Source organism: Rattus norvegicus, chromosome 14 (assembly GCF_021556685.1).
Source record: "Rattus norvegicus strain SHRSP/BbbUtx chromosome 14, alternate assembly SHRSP_T2T, whole genome shotgun sequence".
NCBI lineage: Eukaryota > Metazoa > Chordata > Mammalia > Rodentia > Muridae > Rattus > Rattus norvegicus.
In genome coordinates, this window is record NC_141547.1 from 69,820,657 (window position 1) to 69,845,030 (window position 24,374).

Consider the following 24,374-nt stretch of genomic DNA (forward strand, 5'->3'; position numbering starts at 1 on the left):
TTCCTGTGCTTTTTTCTGTAGTTTTTTAAACCAGTAAAAAGTAGTTTAATTTTTAAATAGCTTCCTTTTTCTTTTGTATTCTTACTAGGTTAAAATGCCTTCAGCTTAATCTCAGAAAAAGATACTCTCTTATATATATGGAACCTAAATTTTGATAATTTTCTTCATGATTATGCAAACTATTCTTTTAATATTAAATTTCCTTTTTACTACATAGCAAAGTATTTTAAATAAAAATAAGTTTTCACTCCTTATTTTCCTTATTTGAATTAACAAGGACTGATCATACAAAATATGGCAAACTGTCCTACTTTACAAAAACTTTTATTCCTTCTGAAGCATTTTTTTATTAAAGGTTATTAACATTTCCAGAATTATTAATATTGTCAATGTGTTGATGTAATAGTAATAATATGACATCATCCACTTTTGTATTGCGAAAGACTTTGCTTTGACTCCTGTACTTTGTCATAGGAAATTATTTACCAGTGCTTCATTCTGTTTCTGCTAAAAAGTAACCAAGATGTCCTTGCAGTTCCGCCTATAGGGGTCAGGAGTCCAGCAATATCAAAATACGTCATTCAGACGCTGTCAAGAATTATAACTCCTTATGGTATTTTTGCTGTAATTCATTTTTTTTGTTTGATTTTTATTTTTAGTTCAACTGTTGATGCAAAATCAGAGGAAGCTACTAAAATGGAAAAAGGAAAATCAGCATTAAGCAAAGTTTTGGAATCTTTGTGCATACATCACCATCAACAAGTTTTGGCTATGTTGAAATTTCTAGTCCAAGAGCAGAATGCTGCTTCTCTTTGCTGTTGTAATTCATCATGTGCTATGTCTTCAGAATCTCAAAAGCCCCTATTGGAGGATGGTTTTCATGGTCTGTTCTGTAGCTGTGAATATAGACTGGCAGAAAGAGGGTGTTTACACAATGAGAGACAAAGCCCTGGTCTAGTGCCTCTGCCAGTCTGTATTAAAGAATTACATTGTTTGTCTTGTCAGACTGTAAGTGTTGAAAATATTAAGACAGTAATGAATAGAGGAGTTGAAAACAGTTCTCATCCACACAGGTGCTCTTGTGGACAGTTAGCAAAGATTCACTCTACAAGATCAACCTGTCATAGTCCTCTTTTGTCAGGGGAAATTTGTGATCTTTCAGCTACTCTTCAAGAATCCTGTAGATCTCGAAGTCCCTCACCACCACCATTATCACCTGTGGAGACTGGAGGATTTGAAAAATGGAAAGACATCGTCTCAGAGCTTTCAGCCTTAGAAAATAACAAACTTGAGTCAAGCATTAACCAGCCTCCATCTCTTACACCAGCAGAGATAAACATTCACAAATGTGGCCACGACAGCAAAATACATAAAACTAAGAAGTCTAGTAACTCTGATTCTGTGCTCTTGGGTACCAGCAGTAGTTATACTACAAATCATGATAAGGGTGAAACAGCTGTAATTTTTCAAGATTTAATGGACCGTATTAATGAAAAATTAAAATCAATAGAAACCACAGATATATCAAACCTCATAAAATTATCTAGTACTGATTGTGACTCAGACAATGATTTTAAATTGGGAGATTTAATAACATCTCTTTTGCACAGTGCAACAGCCAATGATTATAGTTTTATGGAATTGCTAAGTCAACATGATAAAAAGGTAGAAAATAAGATTATTCAGACAAGGTTTCGAAAACGTCAACAAACGTTATTTGCAATGCACAACTCTCCTGACTCACCTGTGATCAGAAGGCAGTCTTTACAGATAAAAAGAGAACTTGCCAGTTTTGATGAAAACTTTCTGAGAAAAAGGTACAGTGAAAGAAATTCAAGAAAATTGTCATACAATGATAAGATGCTTTCAGTGAACAAAGAATTCCAGCCTTGTCAGGAACCTTTAAAAAACTCTAAAAGCTTTCAAAATGAAAATCATGCCGAAACATTGTTTACACCATCACTTCAGGTACCTCTTGGGAGTTTAGAAACTAATTTGGCTCCTAATCAATTTTCAGAAAACTTTAAAGCAACTTCATTTGAGAAAATGAGCCAAAGAAAATCACAGGAGAGGTCTACAGCTGAGAAACTAACTGTACAGAATAATGGGGAAAATACAAAATTAGAAAGTACTCCAACACTTTCGAGAACTGATGCTTCTCTATTGAGCAGAACTAAACGAAATATTGTGCCTCCAGGATGGTATTCTATATATGTAACAAACGATTCTGTTTCCAAAAAATTCCTCGAGAGCAAAAGAGTATCAGACTCTGCACACAGAAAAGATCCAGTCAGAGATCCAACTGAAAGTTTTCAAACTATAGACTTAAATAAAATTGCAATGAATTCTAATTTGCAGGTTGTTGTGGAGCGTTTAGAAGACACAATAAATATGGCTCAAAGGTCTTGGACTAGTCAAGACCTATCTGAAGGATGTAAAGCTTCCAAGAAATTGATTGAAACAGGTGATAAAGACCAAAATGTTGGGAGAGATTTGACTTTAAGTGGAATGGCTTTTAAAAATCAGAGTTTATCAAAATCTGCATTGGCATCTAGCAATAAAAGAAGTCATGGTATGTTTGTAATGGATTTGAACAAAACATTCGATAATCCGAAGACGTCACCCATTTTAGAGAGAGGTAGCTCGACAACCAGTGTTGAAAGTTTGCCAACAAAATGTGAAGGTATTGAAAATTCTGTTTCTAACTATTCTAGTCCTATCAAACTCATGTTTTTATCTGAGATTAAAAGCAGTGAAGGAGTCAAATACACTTTAACTTCAGTCAGCACATCACAGTCAAATGCTGATTTTGATTCTCACAAACATAAAACCCATCAGATGATTGGAAGAAAAAGAGAAGTAAATGAAGACATACCAAACACTAGCTTTGAAGATTATAATTCTAATCATCATGCTACTAACCTTCAAAGTGAATTGAACCAATTTAACTGTGTACATGAGGCTACACCATCATCTGCAGAGTTGACTGATAGTTTAAACAATGATAAGCCACAAGAAGACCCTAAGGGAAAGTCAAATGGTGCTGTTGACTTACCATGTAAAAGAAAACCAGGTAGACCTAAAAAAATTGGTCCACAAGTTGTGAAGCAGATTAAACGGCCAATTGGAAGACCACCAAAACCTAAAGCTGGTCAAACAGATGTCAATGTTTGCCAAAACGAGTCTTCTAGCCCTAGAAAGGAAAACCCACAATCTTTCATATCAGAAGTCAAAGAAGATGTTTGCAGAAAGAGTATTATTGTCACTGTTGTTTATGGAAGGTCAAGAAGAACCAAGAGATGTGTTTCTGAAGGAAGCATGAAAATCAACAACATCTCACTGAACAGTGATGGCGCTGACTTTTCAGTTAACTCTAGTCTTCTCAGAAATACTAAAGCTCATGAGATTGGCTATGGTGAAAGTCTGAGTGCTGGGTCAAGATTGACAACTCAAAGTGGGGTTTTTGATTCTGACTTTGAAAATATTAGACCAATCAAGAGCAAGTCTATGATAACTCAGACTTGCAAGAACATTATTCGACCAAACCAAAAGCCTTTGTCAATTGTTAGGAAGCCTGGTAGACCTGCAAAAGTGAAAATTTCTGGTATATCTGTGACTGTTAATAGAATTTCACCTCAGGAAAGAGAAGTATGTGTTAGCAGTTGCTTACCTCCATTAGATCAGGAGATAGTGTTAGAGAAAACTTGCCTAGAAGAAAAGCCTGACCAACAATGCAGTAATGTGGATAATATCAAGCACACCAATGTTGACATAGTTAAGGATGAATCAAATAGTACTGTTACTTCTATACCTCTGAAGCATTCAATTAAGGCTAGAAAACCTTTGCATTTCTTACATTCATTTGCATCTTCTGGCTCACTTACTTACAAAAATACCCTTCGTCATAAATCATGTAAACTCCATTTGCATAAATGCAAAAATCCAAAGAAAAAATACAGGCAGTCAAGTTTTAGACTAGCTTCCAAAGGTATCCCAGGATCTAGATGTTCAAAGAAAGCAAAAAAGTATTTGGAAGATAAAAAATTAATGCCTGTTTCTGATGTATCCTTGGACCCTGTGATTTCATCCAACCCTTTACTAAGGTGGTGGGCTACATCTGCTTCAAATGATTCCTTGTTAGAGGAATTAAACAATAGATTTGAACAAATAACAAATGCGTGGGTACAGGTGAGTAGAGATGAAGCTCAAAATTTTGTTCATAAAACAGAATACTCTAAAGGTGATCATTTCAAAGCAGCAAGCCCCTTGGAAACTTGTCTTCTAGAACTTGAAGTTTCACCCGTAAAAATGCTTTTTCAGAAAAAGTATAATTTGAATGAACTTTGTACCTGGTTTATGCAAACAACAGAAACACAGTCCCTTTCACTAGTTAGAAAAGCAAATGCTCGAAACCCTTTGGAAGTGATAAGCACCAAGGGCATTAAGTTAGGGGTGAAATGCTGTGGATTTAATACCAGCCCCTTCAGGAAGCACTTTAAAAAATTTGCAGTCTCTTCTCCTTCAAAACCAGCCGGGAAATTTCATATACTACATAAAATGGTTGGCTCACCACACTTAAATGTGAAAAGTAATTTAACATTAGCGAGGTTGAAAAGGACAGAGTTTAAGAGTTTGCACTGTGAAAGGTGGAGAAGAGAGGAAAGGCCATATAGCCACAGAACAGTTGATTGGAGCTCAAAAAGAAGGAACTTAAGATTGTTCTGCCAGAATCAATCTTGGACTAACACAGAGGGGCAGACAAATGCAGAGACATCACTCAGTGAGAAAAGCACAGTTGGTAACCAGTGGGCCTCGTCCCCGGAACCCAGAGTCACCTTTGCTAAAAAGAGGGTAGCAGTAGGTGACTTCAGAACACATGCTAGTTTAGAGAGTAAATTTAAGTCAGAAGCAAAGGAGAATGGAACAGGGTGTGGACAGGTTGATGCTGAAAAGGAACAGACAATAGAAAGTGTATCTTCCCATAATTGGAGGTCAAAAACTTTAAAAGACTGTAGAATATTTTTGAGGAAAATCAACTGTCTTGAACACAGAAATACTTTTAAACTAAATACAATAATTTATTCTCCTGAATCTGTTGACAGTGGAGGTAATCAGGCACAACCAGAAGAATCAAAGCGTTTTAGTTTAAGATCCCATTCCGCAAGGCAAAGTTCCTTAAAAAAGCAAAATGAAGAAAGAGAAAATCCCAAAGCAAATAGTCCTGCAAGTGGTAGGTTGACTGATGAACTCAACAGTAGTCAGTTAAGTAAGCATGTTAACTTTGACAAGAATCCTGATAATTCTGAGGCTCTTAGCAAATTAAACAAAAGAAAAAGACCACCATGGAAGACCACAGAAATGTCAGCAAAAAGACATAAACGGCAGTCTTGCAACAGTGGACAAATGGCAAACTATTGTACAAAATCCCAAGTGGGTAAGTTTTTCTCTCCTTAATTTTAAAGTTTCATTGTAGGTGCCTTGAGCAAAACGTAAGCTAGTAGGTAGAAAAGGAACAGCTAATTTGGTTCTAATTTATCTAAAATATTTGAGCAACTTCATTTCTTGGCACCTAGTATGAAACTCATGAAATTAGGTGCTGCTAGATGTAGTGAGTGCACTTAACTGCTAAGTTTCTGACATTCAAACACAAGCAAATACATTTAGAAGAGACATGAAGAGCATCGTGAAAATAGGCCATGAGTGTATTTGGTAGGTGACTGAACAGCTAACTAAAAATTCACTACTGCAGGCTAATACTTGCTTATTCTCTTCCAAAATCCAAACTATGACAATATACAGAAAACAGCTGTGGCTGTCTCATTTAGAGACTGTAACATTGTAATCCTAAGGTGTAAATCCTCACTAAACTGTTACTCTGTTTGATACTGTTTTGAAAACATACTGCAAGACTGCTTATTTAGAAGGTGGTATACTAATTTTTTTTCAATGATCAGCAATTATATTAAGTGGGCTTCTATGAATAGAGCCCACTTGTGCAGATAGAGAATTCCTTTATGTAGATGAACAAGTCACTGTTAGGGTCATTTCAAATTGAGAATGCAATCAGGAATGAAGTGGTAGTGCTGTACCTTACTAAGTTACACTGACAGAACGTCGGTACCCCAGCGAGATTATTGACCTTTGAACATAGTGGTAATATGAGCATGGTGCTTGCCTGGATAGCCATTTTCCATCTGCTTATTTGGTAGGTACTGAACAATATGGGATATTAGATAGGAAACTTGACAGATTCTGTCTTCACCATGAAAGAATACCAAGTTATATATTTACAGAGAAGAATATTTTATGGCTTATGTTCATTTTCACAAGTATTAGTGTCTTACTAGAGTCAATAACATCATGTCTCATTAAAATATTAAACACAGCAATTAGGTTGAAAAGTTTTATATAGGCTTTATGTGTATCCCCACCCCCAGTTCAATTAAATGAGTAATTTTATATATATATATATATATATATATATATATATATATATATATATATATATAACCCAGTACTGTGTAACATATAATGATTAAAATTTCAAATATCTGTCATGAAATGACTAAATGAGGTCAGAGAATAATCTCTATTACAAAAGGTAAATGGAAACTATGAAGAATAACTTATTTGTGACCCTGAAGAAGGCTAAAAATAATAATGTAATATGCTTTGTCAGGAAAATACCTAATAGCAAATTTTTAAGCTTATAATTCACCTAAAATATGTATACAAGTTTCACGAAGAATAAAATATAGTTTCATTTTATTTCTGTTTCATTTTCATCTCATGCTGTTACAGATTTTTCAAAAGTAATTTGCATTAATTCATTTACAACAGAACTGTATTTTATCCTTGAAGCTTCTTACCCATTGTATTTTCCTAACAATCAAACACAATCTTTCTTTAATATTATTCTTTACCCTGTCAAATGTAAGATTCCTAAAATAGGAAGATGAAATATATTTTAATATTACTTTTGCAAATTAATTTAAAAATCCTTTGTGGCTATTTTTAAAAATTAGTGACATATAAAGAATTGTTTTTCACCTTTTCCATTTTAAAATTTGCTACTGCTGTTTGCTGTTCTGCTTGAAGTTTATTCATCTTTACTGATAACTTTCCTTCTTTATTTTTAACATTTTTAAGTCAACGAGATTATTATTTTTACAGTTATATTTATAACAATATTTGTTATGTTTATGTGATTTTTAAATGTTTCTTACAGTGTTGTTGTGTTTTTTTTTTCTCTCATTATTTTTTGGTAGTCCATGCTTCTTTTTGCCTTTTTGGAAGTAACACTAAAATTCATCATTAGTTTTATATGTGTTTTGTTTTTCATAAATAATTATTGACTGAAAACATAAGACTGGTAACTACAGGACTTTTCTAGGCAAATTCTGAGGACAGTGTATATTATAAATTTTAGAATATTTCTATTGGTGGAAAATAATTGTTTCTATCATGAATGTCTTGCCTTTGTACATATTAACTGTCCAAATGTGATTTAATACATAAGATTTCACTGCATTTGCTGTACTCTGTGTTAAATGTAGAAGTGGGAAGAAAGGCAAGTGTATTTCTCCTTTTGAAGGAATGACTACAGTATCTTCTTAGTGTGGAAGATCTAATGTACACATTAATATACAGTTATTATATATTGTAAGCAGGATTCTTCATGTTCAAAGGAAACAGTGATTAATGTCACAGATTTTGCTATTAGGAAGCATAGAGAAGTAAATACTTACTGAAGGCTGAGTAATGTGACCAGGAAGAAGTTACCTGAAGGAACATGAAGGAGGGACATGGGATTGCAGATTTATCCAGGATTCTTGCTTATATAGTGACAATTGTAAGAATCTCAAATACTAGAAGCTAACAAGTGGTGGGAGGGGTTCAAGCAGAACAAATTCCGTGCAGAAAATGTAGACAATAAAGCTGGCTCATTTGGAACAGTGAGTAATTTGTCAGGGCTAAGGTACAAAATAGAGACTCTGCAGTGGTCAGTCGGAGGTATATAATCTCAGAAGACAGAATCACTGGGGAGGCATTGTTCAAATGCTGAAGCAACATCAAGTAATGGAGGGGGGAGTTTAAGCCCTAACAAGAAAGTAGGAAAGAAATTTTACAGAAGTCTATGAAATAAAATCACATCTTTTTTTTCTTCTGATGTAATACATCTCAACTGCAGTTTCCCCTCCCCTGACTCCTCCCATTCTCCTCCCACCTCCTCTATTTCAAAGATCCACTCCTCACTTCCCTTCAAAAAGAAAAAAAACAAGTGCAGGCCTCCCAGAGACATCAGCCAAACATGGCATAACAAGTTACAATGTAAAGACTAGGCACAAACCCTCATCTCAAGGCTGGATGGACAAGGGAACCCAGTAGGAGGAAAAAGGTCCCAAGCTCAGGCAAGAGTCAAAGACAGCCCCCACTCCTATCCCACGGGAACAGGAAGCTATAGAACCATAACATGTACAGAGGATCTAGCTCAGACCCATACAAGGTCCATGGTTGTCACTTCAGTCTCTGTGAAAGTCAGTGTCAGAATAGAGGAATGAAGGGAAACAGCCAGAACTTTGCCTTGAGCATCAAGAACATTTCAAGGGATTTGGTTTTTAGCTTTAAGGGTTTAGATGAAGTTAGTGGGATATCTAAAAAAGATGTTAAAGAAGCAGGTAGGTAATGCGAATCCTGTACAGAGATGAGGCTTGAACTAAGACAGATTTGGCAAGTGAGAAAAGTCACTGGAGTAGGAGAGATTCCTCAATGTAAGATTGCAGGATCCTAGACTCCCAGAGTCACTCCAGGCTGTAAAAAAAAATAGGTATGCACAAAACGAGACTGATGAAAGTAGTCAAAGGATGAGAAGCAGGCAGATTGGAGGAAAATGTCTTAAGCAAGCAGTGTACTTAAGTCAGTCATGATGAGCATTGAGGTAGTTCTGTTAAATGCAGCAAGAGGTCATCATCATGGTGAAGGAGGAAACACCTGTGTGGAGGAGTAGTGGTAAAAGCCAACTTCAATGCCAGATGCTAAGTGGTCAAAGAGGAAGTGATAAAAAAGTGCCGAGAGAGAGAGAGAGAGAGAGAGAGAGAGAGAGAGAGAGAGAGAGAGAGAGAGAGAGGGGGAGGGAGGGAGGGAGGGGGGGAGGGAGGGAGGAAGAGAGAGGAAGAAAAACAGAAGCTGCTGTGAGTGGTCAGGATGTAGGAAGGCAGGTGCCATCTACTAAAAGTGAGCTATAAAAATGTCTCAATGTCAAAGCTAGTGAGTAGTAAGAAGACTGAAGGTATGGAATGAGAGGGAAGCCCTGGGACTGGCTATTGAGTATGGATCTGGGCAGCTTAGAATGGAGTGGTTAGAACTTGTTCTGGACCAGAAGTTCCTATTTCTCTTAAAGTGGGGAAATAATATGTTGGAATACAAGTCAGTAGTCCATGGGGTTATCTTGAAATATTCAAGTTCATGTTTTATGAATCAAGAGGTAATCTGGGTCTAGGGAATGCTTAATCAGAAAAGCATCTGTTATGGAAGCATGAAGACATGGATGTAGATCCCCAGACTCCATGTTAGATCTGGCCACAGATGCACACATCTATACGTACAGCATTAAGAAGGCAGAGAAGGGTGAATGCCTGGAGCTCATTGAACTCCTGGACTAGTCAGACTGTGAGTTCCAGTTTCAGTGAGAGACAGCGTCTCAGAAAATAAGGTGGGAAACTGTTAGAGAAAGGTGCCCAGTGTTGATCTCTACTGGCACATGCATGTGCACAAGCATATGCACTCACCCAAATCCACATGCACTACTACACAACATATACATAGCACATACCTATTCACAGATGATGGACTCTAAAAGTGTAGTAGGATTAGGAAGCAGAGGGTTTGAATAGCTGTCTCGGGATATATAGAACTGAATAGTTGTGTGTTTTATCTCAGCTGCCAGAGTTTACGTGGGTTCATCGTGTGTGTAAATGAGAAGGCAGAAGGGATCAGTCCAGTGTGAACAACATTCTGTGGGCTGTAAGGAACCATATGATCAAACTGAATTGCTGCTACTCACTTCTAAAAGTATAAAGTAGACGTGAGGGTTCGATAAGGAAATGAGCATTTGATTAGATGTAATTTACATGTGCATATGCTGCTATGTGCTCTAGCATATAGTACTTTAGAGCTTGAACACTGAGCCAAGCACATGATAGGCACACTACCACTGAGATACAGCCCAGCTTTAAAATGGTGTGTGTGAAGGGCCAGGTGCTGAGGATTTTTAGGTGATATTGGCCCAAATAGTCTGTAATTACCAAAAAATACTAATACAGACATTTGTTAATGTCCGTGTTTCTCAAGTCCAGAGCAAGTACACCTCTTCCTAACTGGTAAATATCTGGGTGTATATACACTAACTTTGGATATATGTGAGGAACTTGGTAAGACTACCTCCTATGGACTTGAAAATACTGTAGACTCATTTAACTCATCCTAAAATGTTAATTTTCTTATATAAATATTGAAGCATTTGGATTGTCACATAACTTTTAAAGTAATCAATTTGTCAGTTTCTATTTTGTCTTCTGTCCTGAAAAAGCGACTTAAATTTTTCATGCATCCTGTGTTCTAAATGCTGCTCTTTACAAAAATGTATCACTTCTGTGTGATTTTTAAATGATATAAACCCCTTGAGCTACCTAAGACCAGGATTGCAACTGTAACCCATCCTTTCTCATCCCTTTAGAACATTCATTCACATTGATGATTGAACACAAGAGGTTCTATCAGATTTGTGGGGCTGAGGTACCTCATTACAGGGTAATATTAGACATTATTATAGTTTATATTATTCTCCATCATAATTGTCACTTATGGAAAAACTCAGGTTTAGAGTGGATTATCCTAGCTTTAATTTTGGTGGAGAAGTGTTCCTATGTGGCTCAGTCTTTTTTCCCAAGCTTCCAAAGGTGGATTCCAAGGTGCATCAGCTGCGATGACACTCTTATGTGCAAGGTACTACACTAATATGACTGCAGTGGATCGTTTCCCTTTGTCCCCCGGCACAGTCCTTCTCAGCATGTTAGAGTGCATCTCCTAAACTTTTTCTGGCATTTTTTCTATCCATGCTTGAAAGCACTCCTTTACAGAGTTTTGTGAAAAGAATGTGGCTGTAAAGATAAGTTATGTGCTGTATTTAACCCTGTTCTGCATAAAATAAAAAAAGTCCAAATGACAAGGGCTTTGTAACATGCCACAGTAGAGGAATACTGTGATAAAAACCATTAAGAGCTAGATAATCACATTCTGGTACCTGTTTTTGCTGTTTAGATATTAGCTCAGGTGACTTTACTATTGCATTTTTGATAGGTTGTAGCTAGATCAAAATGATTTTTGTTCATTCCCAATTCTGCAGCAACATCTCCCAACAGTTGCTTTAGCTCTGTGGTTGTGTCACAGGAGCAGTGTCCTCATCCAGCTGCATGGTGCTGGGGTGCCACGGACACCAGGTTTTCCATTCTATGCATCTGTATTCTCTCCTTCAGATTGTTAGTGCTGTTTCTCTAGCTGAGGTAAGTCAAAGGTCGTCCTCCTCTTTGATGGCCAGTTGCTGACATTTGTTCAAAGCCAATTTCATTGCTCACATCTGCCCCATATGATCTTGTTGCTTCACTCATGCATTAAGTAATCTCTGCCTTTGTGTGTGTGTGTGTGTGTGTGTGTGTGTGTGTGTGTGTGTGTGTGTTTCTTTGTTTTAACTTAACTTTCTTGAGACAGAGATGCTGTATTACACAGACTAAGTTGAAATCCTGCCCATGGAGTGACTGTCATCCAAAACATGGCCATCGAACCCACTCCATATTTGTTTCTTCACTTGAGAATTCAGTACTTGGACTGTAGACATGACTCCACAGTAAAATGCTTTGGCTGCTCTTCCATAGCATCCGCAGTTCCCAGCACACACATGAAAGCTCACAGCCAGCTCTAACTCATTCCCAGGAGATCTGATAGGCTCTTCTGCCCTCTGCTGGCACTGCATTCATGTGGTACACAGACATACATTCAGGCAAACACCCATACCAAATAAAATAAATAAACAAACACACACACACACACACACACACACACACACACACACACCTTTCAAAGAGAGGAAAGAGGGGAGTGGGGTGAGGAAGAAAGGAAGCAAGGAAACCGAAATTCAAGGGGGAGTGTGTGGGGGCTGGGTTCTGGAGCTCCCTTGCAGTGTGCTCAGTAGCTCGTCTTTCTACTCTGATCTAAGAGTAATAAGAGTAAAGACAAAGAACTCAGAACTCTTTGTCCAGCTCTCCTACTTTCTGGTTCTTTCCCTTAAATTTTCTGAGCATCCTGGAATCACAACACTAAACCTGATGCAGTTGCCTATCGATGCTTTACACACACGCACACACGCACACATACACACACCAAAAAAACCCAAAACATGATAGGTGTCCAAATGATTATTTTGCCCCCTCCATTTTTTTGTTTATATTAGTTTAATTTTCTGCCAAACATTGGCTTCTTCCTCTTCCTAGTTCTGGGCAACACTGGGAAGTTGATTGTTTATGTTGTTTCTTGGCTATAAGAATGTAGAACATATTGGACCTTGGAAAACTGAGGATGAGCCCAAGTTTCAGACCAGGCTGGGCTGCATAGTAAACTCAAGACCCAGTCTCAAGAACAAGTTTGTCTTCTGTATGTTAGCCAGTGTAACAAGTGCATGGGAAACAACAGGCGGTGAAACCAAATCCAGTTTCTACTTTTGTTTTTACATTCACTAAATGAAGCAGACATCAAGCAGGTATTTAGAACTCATAAGGTCTCAATTATTGTGTGGTGCTATGAGAAGTTATTATACAAAGAATCTATGTCTGATCCAGAAAATGTCCATTACTTAACTTCAAGGATAAATAGGTACTAATTAGACCAAGCAACAGGTAACTAGTGGGAGTGGAATGATTTTCCAAGAAGTGGATGGGGGAAATAGATCTTCTAGGTTACAAAGGCCAGTGTGTTTCGAGTCAAGAGAAAGAGGAAAAAAACATGATATTGGATATGGTTAGATCTGAAGAATAGAAAAAGGGTCCTCGATGAGCCATGAATGGCGAGTAGGTGACTTGCCATTGTACACAGATTTAGATTGCGTATGACTAGGATAACTAAATGATATCCTAAAAAGATCTCTGATTACATTGTGAGAACAGGTCATATAGGACAAGAGTGGAAGCATAGAGCCTTATGATAGCCCAGCAGAAATGTTTTTACCATAGATGAGTGGGTCACAGTCTTTAGTATGCATTACAGTCAACAGAAGTGCTTATCTAGAGATCATTGGCTATCTTCCACAAAGTTGGATTCAGAATGTATGGAGTGCAGCAAGTGTTGCTTATGCCATTGATCTGAGGACCTCACTTTGAAAACCATCGACCTAGAGGGTAGTATTAAAGAGGTGGAAAGATTAATTCTTTACTCATGTTAGCATAGAAACATGCTCTCCTCTAAGTACTTGAAGTATATTCAAATTTTGCTGGTATATTTTTGTTTTCATTAATTCAAACTAATTTGTAATTTTATAAAAATTATTTTATTGCACTGAATTCACAAGTAGAAAGATCAGACAACTAGATCAGAGTGCCACACAAGCACCTTCCATACCCAGATTCAACATTTCAATGAACTTCACAGTCAAGAGGAGCCATTCGGAATCCATGAAGCTTGCCTTACTTGGGGCTGTTACACTTTCACTGCCAATTACATTTCTTTTTGCAATTATCTACCACAATACATGAAGAAAAAATACATTACAGAGTTGAAACCAGAAAAACAATTAGCTTTATATATCCTCTTCGCAACTCATGTGTCCTTTTGCCTGTATCCTATCCTATCCTTCTTGTGATATTATCCTCCTTTCAATTTTTTAATCTACCCTATGGATTATTTCAAATTTTGTTGTTGTTTACAAATAATTGAGACCTTTATTGAAACCTTAGTGATTTCTGATTTGTTTGTAGCTTTTAAGAGAATAATCTACATAGATCCAGTCTTTCTTTTTTTTTTTTTTTTTTTCCTTTGGAGCTGGGGACCGAACCCAGGGCCTTGTGCTTGCTAGGCAAGCACTCTACCACTGAGCTAAATCCCCAACCCAGATCCAGTCTTTCTTAATTAACAGGTTTAGTTTATACTCCAGAATCTTTATTTATTAAATTTTTTTGGTTTACTTACTCATGTGTGTAGATTGGTGGTCATGTGTACATATTGTACATATGAAGATCAGAAGAGAACTTGTGAAAGTCAGTTCTCTCCTTCCAACATGGAATCATACTCAGGTCATCAACTACCCATGGGGCCATCTCCTGGACCTCCAGTGTGGAGGCTGCATCTGTTGAGGGCCCTGTCAATGCCAGTGATCCAAGTTGGTAAATGACCCTGCTGTTTCAATTTTCTCTCACTGAATTTCAGTCCTGTCTGTTCCCAAGAGGTGTCAGTCTGCAACACAGATTGTTGGTCTTTCTGTATATTCTTTCAAGTTTCACGTCATGTATTATATAGCACTATATTGGGTGCATACATAATTAGAATCTAACTGCTTTGTTAAATTGGTTTTTTAAAAATTGTGGAATGAACATGATCCCTAAAAACCCTGTACTGTAGACTCTATTTTATTTTGTAATGATCATTCTGGCTCACTTTTCACTATTTGTATGGTATATCTTTTCTGTAATTTTATTTTTTACAATCATGACTTTATATTTACATGGGTTTCTCTTAAACAGCATATGGTTGAAGCTTAGTCTTTTCCTCCCAATTTGATTATATCTGCCTTTTATTAATCCACTTATATTTCATGTTATTAATATGATTCAATTTAAATCAGCTGACACATTTACTTCCTTTTTAGCCTAATATTTTTCTCTTAGAGTCCATATATTTTAATAGTCTGTTTAGTCTCTTAATTCACTCTTTTTAAAAGAGTGGGCCTGTTAACACAAGCTGGTAAGACCAAATATTTGGGAGGCAGAGGCAAAAGGATCCCAAATTTGAGGCCCTCCTGGATAAACCAGTGATGATCTTTCTTGAAAAGTTTAAAAGAGGGCTGGGGATATATCATAGAGTACATGGGTAACACCCTAGATTGCATCACCAGGGCCACAAATAAAACTTAAAATGGACCTATTAGATTTATAGTTTATATCTATCATTCAAATATTATACCATTTCATAAATAATAAATTTTATTATGTTTCTACTTCCTTCCCCAAATCTTTGTGCTGTTGCTGTCATATATTTTACATCTATCAAAATATAAATTATACAAATACTATTTCTAGAATACTAATTCCACTATTCCTAATCTTTTTCTTTAAACAATATAATGTTGCATTTTCTGTTGCTATAACAAAATACCTGAGGCAGACACTTTATAAAGAACAGAAGTTTATCTATCTAGTCTTGACTGAAAACTGTCAAGCCCCAACTGTTCGTTAAGTTCGTCAACTTCGTTAAGGCAAGGGCCCCAAAATCAGAGGCAGAAAGTGAAATTATTACCTATGACAGGGACAGGCGGGCCTTGTGAAAACTACATGAATCCCTTCTGAGGATAGGGTTCTCCCACTGGGAAACACAATGGGAATTCTACCACCTCAGTACCATGGCACTTCTAAAGACTTGAACCCTGGGGGGGACAAACAAGCCACATCCAGTCTGAAATGCATAGTCATCTTCCAAGCACATTTAAAAGAAAATTTTTCTTATGAATTTTTGTTTTTGTGCTTTTTTTCCTTTTTTTTTTTCTTTTAACCAAGATTGCCATCTAATATCATTCTTCTTGAATCTTTTTCTTGAGTCTTCAGTAGTGCAGTTCTGCTGTGGGTTATTTTCTCTCACCTTTTTCTTTTTATGAGACATTCCTTTTCAGAGAGTAGCTTGTGAGCTGGGCAGGGAGATAGCATTCCAACATACATGGGAGGCAGAAGGATCGTGGATTTGAAGGCATCCTGGGCTGTATAAGGACTTGTTCAAGGCCATCCTGAGCTACTTGGACCTTTAATAAAACAAGCGCTGGGGATATTGCTCAGTAGTGGAGCACTTGCTGAGCATGTATAAGGCCCAGGGTTTGAACCCGAACACTTCAAATTACTTTTTCTCATTAACATAGATTTCAAATTTGGTTGATTTTAGTCTTTTACCTTGCTGCTCCTGAAGTTACATCTCTTGCTCTGGTTAATTTTATCTCCTACATGTTAATTTTCCCCTATATTAGCAGTTTAATCAGGAATATTCTTAGCATTATGCCCTAATTCCTCTTAGTATTTGTGAAGAACCTTGAATGTGTGAGTTTAGTCATAACTATTGTTTCTTCAATAAGTATCTGTCTTTACTTCTGTGATGTGTGTCATATGTATTCTGCCCATGTCAGATACTAATCTCAATAGTTGCCTCTCTATTTTCTCTCTTCCACTGTGGATAGTATTATTCATGTATTTTTCTCTGTCATGGACAGTTCTTAGTTGTCAATAACCACCCAGAATGTTTCACACTTCATTGACTATGTGTTGCATGTAGTTCTAATACCCTGCTTTAAACTTCAAGCAGACCACACTACCAGCTGAGAGAATTTTGGGTCTGCAGATGGGAAACACACACACACACACACACACACACACACACACACACACACACACACACTTACTTTCAACCTGCCTTATTGGCCCAATTGCTGGACGCTTCTACTCTCCCGTGGCTAACACACCCTTCCCAATACTCTTAGCACCTCTTAATCTTCCCTTAGCTTAGTATTCTGGTTACCTTCTTGTTCAGCAACCCAAAACTGCCCTCAACTTAGTTGCATTTCTAATCTCCCGCCTGGGGAAGCAGGCTATGTCTGCTCCGCCTGAGAGCTCACATGTCTGGTCACCTTTTCTCCCTCCAAAGCATGGTCAAATCCTCCATCCTCTTCCTGCTTCTCAGCCTGCCTGTGGGGAACGTGGAAGTCCCACCTCTTTCCTTCCTCCCTGCAGTTGGCCCCTGGCATCTTTATTGTTCAATCAAGAGCCAATAGGAATAGGACCTTAGTATCAGAACCACCCCCTATCACTTCCAGTTCAGACTTGCTATTTGTGTTCAGCATTTCCTGCTGTTTTCTCCACTTGAACTTACAGAACTTATACTTTCAATATCTGTATTATCATCCTTTTGTGCTAATTTTGTAATTTGTATTATCTGTTCCTGTAGTGTGAATCTGTGTTGTTAGGAATCATTTTCCTGTTTTTATGACTAGTAACTTGTATGAAATGTGAGGCATTGTGAGTTTTAGGTTTTGTACTGGGCTTTTCATGGTACTATATGTGTTTTGTATTCTTACTGAGAAATGCTTTGATCCTTTCAAGTTATCTGTAAGCATTACTCAGAAAAACCAGAGTAACCATTAGTCTAAAACAGTGGTACTCAATAAGGGATGATTTTGCTCCACAAATGACAATTTTTGTCCCATTTAGAGGGTGCTATGGGCATCAGGCAGGTGGAGACCAGAGGTGTTTCTAAACATCTTAGAGTGGATAGACTGACCCTTCACAATAAAGAATTATGTGGCTCCCAAATGCTATGATAGAAAGTTTTCTATCTTAACACTCATGTGAAGACTCTTAATATCCAGTCATGAATGGCTTTACAATTGTCACAGCCTTGGGAAAGATTCGTGCCCTGCTCTCCACATCACCATGTGTCTAAACCCTGTTGTAGTTCTGGGGTATACACTAGTAAATATTCCTGTTCCCCAAAAATTTCTATCAGCAGCTCTCAACTGTGTCCTGTATTCTCAACTATATCTAGTGCTTCCTGGGTTCCTCTCCTAATCGTGCGGCCTGGAAATCTGCCAGGTGTCAAGCCAGTTGTAGAGCTTTGTCTTCATTCAGGAACCAGTTATCCTGCCCTGCCCTGTATATTTTAACTTTTGGTTTAAACTGTTTCAAAGCAAGAAGGCAAATCTGGTTCTTGTTACTTTATTTTGGCCAAAGCAGATATACCAGATTTATTCTTTCAGCAAACATTTGTCCAGTTTTTAATGTGCTGGCTGCTGGAAAGAAATGGTGAACAAAGCAGCAAGAATCTCTACTCTCATACTTGTATTCAATGGAAGAGTAAAAATAGAGCCGTTACGCAGGGATAAGCTGTGTTGAAGATGCTGAACTCTAGAATGAATTTCTTAGGGGACAACTTTGGGTTAAGAGAGAGGAAAATCTTTTGGGACACTGGGGTTGAGATAGCACTTATGAACACATCAGAATGGGTAAGAATCTTGAAGAACTTGCATAGTGAGAAGCAAACAAAGAACTCCCCTTTGAGGATCCCACCCTTTATTTTCCAAATAAAGTGGCTTGCAGTGGGAAAGGCAACAAAATGTGTCTGCTCTTAAAGGCCTGTTTGAGGAAAGAAGTTAGGTTAGCTTAGTCTGCTCGGATTGACACAAATACTACAACTTACTGCCTTAGTCATTTGATTTCTGCTGGGAACCACAAGTACCAGCAGGATTTGATTTCTAGTGACTATGTCCTGGATTACAGAATAGCAGCCTTCTTACTGTGTTCTTACATTGCAAAGACTGGTATTTCTTCCTCAGAGGATAATAATCTACTCTGTACAACTCTGATTTATCTTAATTACTTTCCAAAGGCTGAAGTGGAGACATAGCAGGGACCAACAGTATTGAATGGTGGAAAAAAAGATGAGACTGAAAGACGGGACTCATCAGTGTGATTATCAGGAGTGGCTTGAGTAAGAAGTACTATTTTCATGGAATAGTGGAAGCCAGACAGGTTTATTTACTGAACACATGAGATTGTAATAAAAGGATTTTTCATTTATGGCACCTAGGTCTAAAGGATTAAGGAGGAACTTTAGTTACGGTAATTCTTGTTCAAGGTTAAAACTGTACTGACTCAAACCATTATGATGAGGATCAGATTAGCAAATTATCTTATGAAATACTCAAGAGCACTGACACCCCTCCCCCCCTTACTAACACTCAACCCCAAGCAACTCTACTCATGAGTCTGGTTGGATAGAGCCAATGTTTTGATGTTGGTTTTGCTACCCTCACTACCTCACTTAGCTGGCTTATCTCTCTGGTCCATGAGACTTTCACCCCCTCTCAGTAGGTGGGTATATATCAGTTGTTATCACCACTGCCAACAAACCACTTGACAGCAGTCATACTGGTGATTTGGTTATAGGGAGGACAAAAGGGTGAATTTAGGTACAGATAAAGAAATTTAGCTATGAGTCCATTCAGTTTGCCTTAAGAGAAACAATATTAGGATTACTATTAAGTCCCAAGAAAGCAGATGGGAACATTTTAAGTCATGCAGAACCTCAAGCTAGTATTATTTTAAACCCACAAATTTTGTGTTTCTAGAGCCTCTTTAACAAACCAAGTCCATGGGTTTGGGGACATCTACTGGAAAGCACAGTTCATCTATCAGGAGCTACACCTCTTAAACTTCCCTCAGAAGCCATCAACTGTCCATACATCCTCAGTTATGTGAAGGGATTGATGATTTTATTTTTGTTTTTTATATCCAGTCATACCCAGTTTCCTAGGTTTTGCCAGAGATCCCTAGACTGTGGGTGGAAACAGTGTCCCATCAGCGGGATCAAATGGGGATTTTAACCTCAGAACCAACATCTGTGTATCAAAAATTCACCCAAAACAAAGTCTTTTGTTTTGGAGGGGACTAACTAGCATGGTTTCAACTCAGCCAGAGGGTCCTGGACCCAGATAGGCAGTAGCTGTAGTTGGTACTCATGGAGTCCAGAAGAAATGTTTCTAGCAGAGGACAGGGGGAGAGAAGCAGTTCCCATGTGGCCAGAAAAGACCTGGGCCACCACCTGGGGACTCAACTTGTGTGTTCAGCACTATACGATAGTTATTTCTCTGCCAGTGAAATGAGCCAATTCAAGTCAGATTAGATTATATTAAATGAAGGTTTATTGGGAAGCTGCTCTTGGGTGATGTCTTAGGGTTTCTATTCCTGCACAAACATCATGACCAAAAAGCAAGATGGGGAGGAAAAAATTTATTCAGCTTACACATTCACATTGCTGTTCATCACCAAGTCAGTACTAGAACTCAAACTGGGCAGGAAGCAGGAGCTGATGCAGAGGCCATGGAGAGATGTTACTGGCTTGGTCAGCTTGCTTTCTTCCAGAACCCAAGACTACCAGTCCAGGGATGGCGCCACTCACAATGGGCTAGCCCCCCACCCACCTTGATCACTAATTGAGAAAATACCTTACAGCTGGATCTCATAAAGGCATTTCCTCAAGGGAGGCTCCTCTATAACTCCAGCTTGTGTCAAGTTGATAAACAAAACTAGCCAGTACAGGTGAGTTCACTGGCCCCAGGGAAGGACAGAGAAGTCACCATGGGAAGAGAGAGAATGGAGAGGGAAACAGGAAGAGTATGCACATAGAAAGCAAACACAGACGGATATCAATTGTCGGATTATACAGAGAAGAGACTGAGGGAAAGGTAGCCCAAACCCCTGGGCTGAAAACAGGGCTAGGGGCAAGGTATGCCAGGTAGGAACTGAGGAATGCTGGGAGAAGCCAAGTCTGTTTTGGTAAGATATCCACCTCAGTCCCTTGTCCCAGGATCTGAAACCAAACATGAACCACTTCCCCTCCATGCTACCATGTTGACAGGCTTGATCTTATGTGGAAAAAGTTGAGTACTGCAGTCTTGTCATGTCTAGAAGATGCTATTTGACTCTGACCCTCCGTGACCTCTGGCTTAAAATTCTTCCCCCTCCACTTTCTTGATGCCTGCTGAACATTACAGAGGTAAGAGGTGATACAGATGTCCCATTCGTGGCTCAACACTTAACAGACAGCTTTAACTAGGTACAGATTTCTGTGTTAATCACTGTCCACAAATCGACATCTCTGATGTGGTCTGAGAGCTGCAATAATCAAAGGGTATAAAGGTAAAAATTTAGAAAGCAGTTTTATATTATATCCATTTACCAGAACAAGAGTAGGTTTACCCATAGGTCCCATGAGCTAGCTACCCAACCATGGGTTCTTGACCCAATTTATAGAAACAGACATGTTTCCTCCTACAGAGTAAACCTTAAATCCAATCATCAAATCCATAATATATGTGCCATTATTGTATCCATGTGCATATCCTGCCACACCAGTCATTGCATTTCACAAGGTTCACAGTTGGGTAAAACTGTTGATAAGTACCCATCACTGTCAACCACCACCCAGTGCCTTAAATAGCACATTCCTGAAAGAGCAAGCCAGCAAAGAGGAAGCTTCATGGTCAGTACCAAGTTGATTCTCCATGTCCTGTGGCCAATGTGTGGTCTTCAGCAATGTTTATGGTCTTCCTATCAAGTTCTGGTGGACAACCAACAGCAATGGCAACAGCTTGAGGAGGGAGCATCCCACACTTGCACTGGACTTTTTATTTGGCAGCCTAAAATCGTATTCCCCATGTAGGGTAATGCCAATTCAAATTATATGAACATGTGTATGTGTGCTTATAAAATTCTAGGTTTCCATAAGACTTTTTGAAAGAGCTTTGGCACTGCTTATCCTCACTACCTCTAACCTACCACCACCTCTAACCTACCCTCCTCCTGCCCCCTTTCCCATCTTTCTCTGGATAACACCTGTGTTCTTTTAGGCTCCCGAACCTTTAAGACCCTTCTCCCTGAACCAATACTCTTTCTAGCTTCTCCAGTCTTACAAATACTTCAAATTAAATACACAAGTCCAAAAATTTGACAGTAAGATCCACATAAGTGTTTGCTTTTCTGAGGCTATTAAGAAAACAGAAGAGAAGAAAACTAGTACTTTATTCTAGACTTCTTATGAATTTCTTTGCTATCAGTACTATGGTTTACTAGTATAGCAGAATTTGTGCCAGCTTTATATTTGAAAATTTGAAAGATATTTCTAAAACTTGGAATAAATCATAAATCTAAGATTCTTTGATTTTGTGTTTATGTAACACAATACTTCAAAAGTGGGTATTATACAAAGAAATGGAGTCTACTTAGCTCATGGTCCTGAAGATTTGAGAGCATGGTCTTCATGGTCTCAACTAACATGGACTTCAAAAGGGTGAAGGGAGAGAGGCAAGAGGATGAATGCTGAGACCATGAAGAAGTCAGGCTTGTTCTTCTGAAACAGCTAATCTTGCTTCTATAAAGCCTTATGCAGTACATAAGATTAAACATTAATCTCTTCAAGAGAGCAGTCACGGCTCAGTCACCTCCCACTAATCCCTACCTCCTAAAACTCCTGTCATCTTTTTCTGCTTTAACTATCTACACTTTCGAATTCCTCAGTGCCAATTCAGTGGAAATTTGTACTTGAAATTAGGACATTAAAGAAAAAATACTATAATGTTTTTCAGTATGCCAACCAAGAAAGCTTACTCAAATTAGTGTCCATAGTCACACTGGCAATTCCAAGTGAATAGCTTAGATCTTAGCCTCCTTGTACTCCCTCTCCACTCAAGTTAAGCCTTACCAAAAAACATAACAGAAACTTCACATATGAAATGACCATATTTTACCATGAGAGAAAACACTTGTACCCTTTGATTTTAACAGAAGTAACATTAGCTCACATTTATTGAACTATTCTGAATATAGTCAGTGGCCCAGTGATAAATACACTTATTAATCATCCCATTAAGTGGACAGTTGAATAAATATGCACTCAACTAAGCATGGGATTAGAATTGGAGTTTCCTTTGCCTACATTAAGGGCTTCATCATCCAAGACCTATTTCAAATGTTTCTTACCTTATAGCCTTCCCACTCTGCTGGCAGTAGCTTGCTTGCTTCTCTGGTTTTTCTGGTAATTCATGAATAACTTCTCTCCCTGTGTCCTTTCTAAGCTCTGAAGACAGACACCATAGGTCTTACATTCCTAATATACAAGATCTTGGTTAAGGTTTTGCAGTCACCATATAGACCAACTGGTTGACCATGTGGTGGCTCCTCATGGAATGGAAAAGCTTTGCTTTGTGCTAACTTCCAAAAATCATAGTCCAGCACACCAAAACTCCTTCTCTTGATTAACTGCTTAGTAAATCAGAAATGTGGGACTACACAATTTGACAACTTTATATTTGCATAAATTCATGTTGACGTTAAACTATAGATTCAAGCTTGGCCATATTAAGTATTTAGAATATTTGTAACATTTTTAGAGCAAAGTCATTCAAATTGTCTAGAATCCATTTGTCCAGCTCAAATCTGATGCTGCCAAGAACACTACAATCATTACACAAGCCAAAAATCCAGCTTTTCTGTGCATAGTGACTTCTCAATCCTCTTGAAGAGACAGACGTGGATCCCATTTCTGTCTATGCCCTAACATTTTTCCCACTTTGCATACTTGAAGGGTATGAATCAAACTTCTTACTTAGCTGATGCTACAAGGAAGTTTCATGTATTCAACATGGTTTTGCTGCCTAATGAACATGTATATCATAAGAAATGTGAGAATTAAGTGGTAGCTATTAAACATGAGAGAATCATGGCAGAATTATAACTAAAGTAGTAGATAACATTTAGTATATGGTGACTGGGAATGAGATAACCGAGAAAAGACTTTTCATACAGAGCTTGCCTGGTCTGTAACAACTGTTCTATAAATGAAATTTTCAGACATGTAGATCACATGAAAATTTACTATTCTTTGAATGTTGTCTAGCTAACAAAATTTACTGTGAGACGATGTCACATAACCAAAATTGCAATTTACTGTGACACCACGGTTCTAGCAATGAAATTCCATGACCCTCAAAACACAATTACAAATGCACATACATACTCTCTATAAACTGTCTTAGGACCCAAGAGATTATGAACACTGAAATAGTGTGCATAACCACTTGAGAGTCCTTATGTCTCAGTCAACCCTCACCTCATTAGGTTGACTGCTTTGATAGAAGAAACCTGATTTAGGATAAGTAACTCCTCCAGCTTCCTCTTTGACTAGAATATTCAGTGCTACACATTTTAACAGATATAGAGCTCCCTATTTTTTAAAGCAACTTAAATCGCTCAAGCTTAACTTGACAAGGTGTCATCTTTTCATACAAATAAACACAGACAAGGATAATTCTGCTTTTATAAAGTCAAGGATTTACAATTAACATCTTCAGAACTTCCTAGTAGTTTATATGAATTCAACATATTAGTATGCACATTAATAGTCCTATAGTAAAGCATTTACTTCTTGTATTTTTTCACTATTCAGTTTTTTGCACCCTTTGTCGTTTCTGTAGTAATAGCACTCCAAAAAACTAACTTTAAAAAAAAATTCCTTAAAGTATTGAA

The 24,374-nt window shown here is 37.9% G+C and overlaps 1 protein-coding gene across 11 annotated transcripts in view; it reads left to right on the forward strand.

The window, feature by feature from the left end:
- Lcorl (ligand dependent nuclear receptor corepressor-like) overlaps nucleotides 1-24,374 on the forward strand; it is a 136,193-nt gene that overhangs the window by 105,056 nt on the left and 6,763 nt on the right. For 7 of the 11 annotated variants that reach the window (XM_087584060.1, XM_087584063.1, XM_087584062.1 and 4 more), the window contains one exon: nucleotides 660-7,530. The exons of 3 other annotated variants lie outside the window; for them this stretch is intronic. In XM_087584060.1, coding sequence (XP_087440186.1) covers nucleotides 660-5,454 — 4,795 coding nt within the window. In that variant the 3' untranslated portion in view covers nucleotides 5,455-7,530. Of the gene's footprint in view, nucleotides 1-659; nucleotides 7,531-24,374 lie in introns of those variants that run through there. One more of the 11 variants, XM_087584061.1, reaches the window with a different exon arrangement.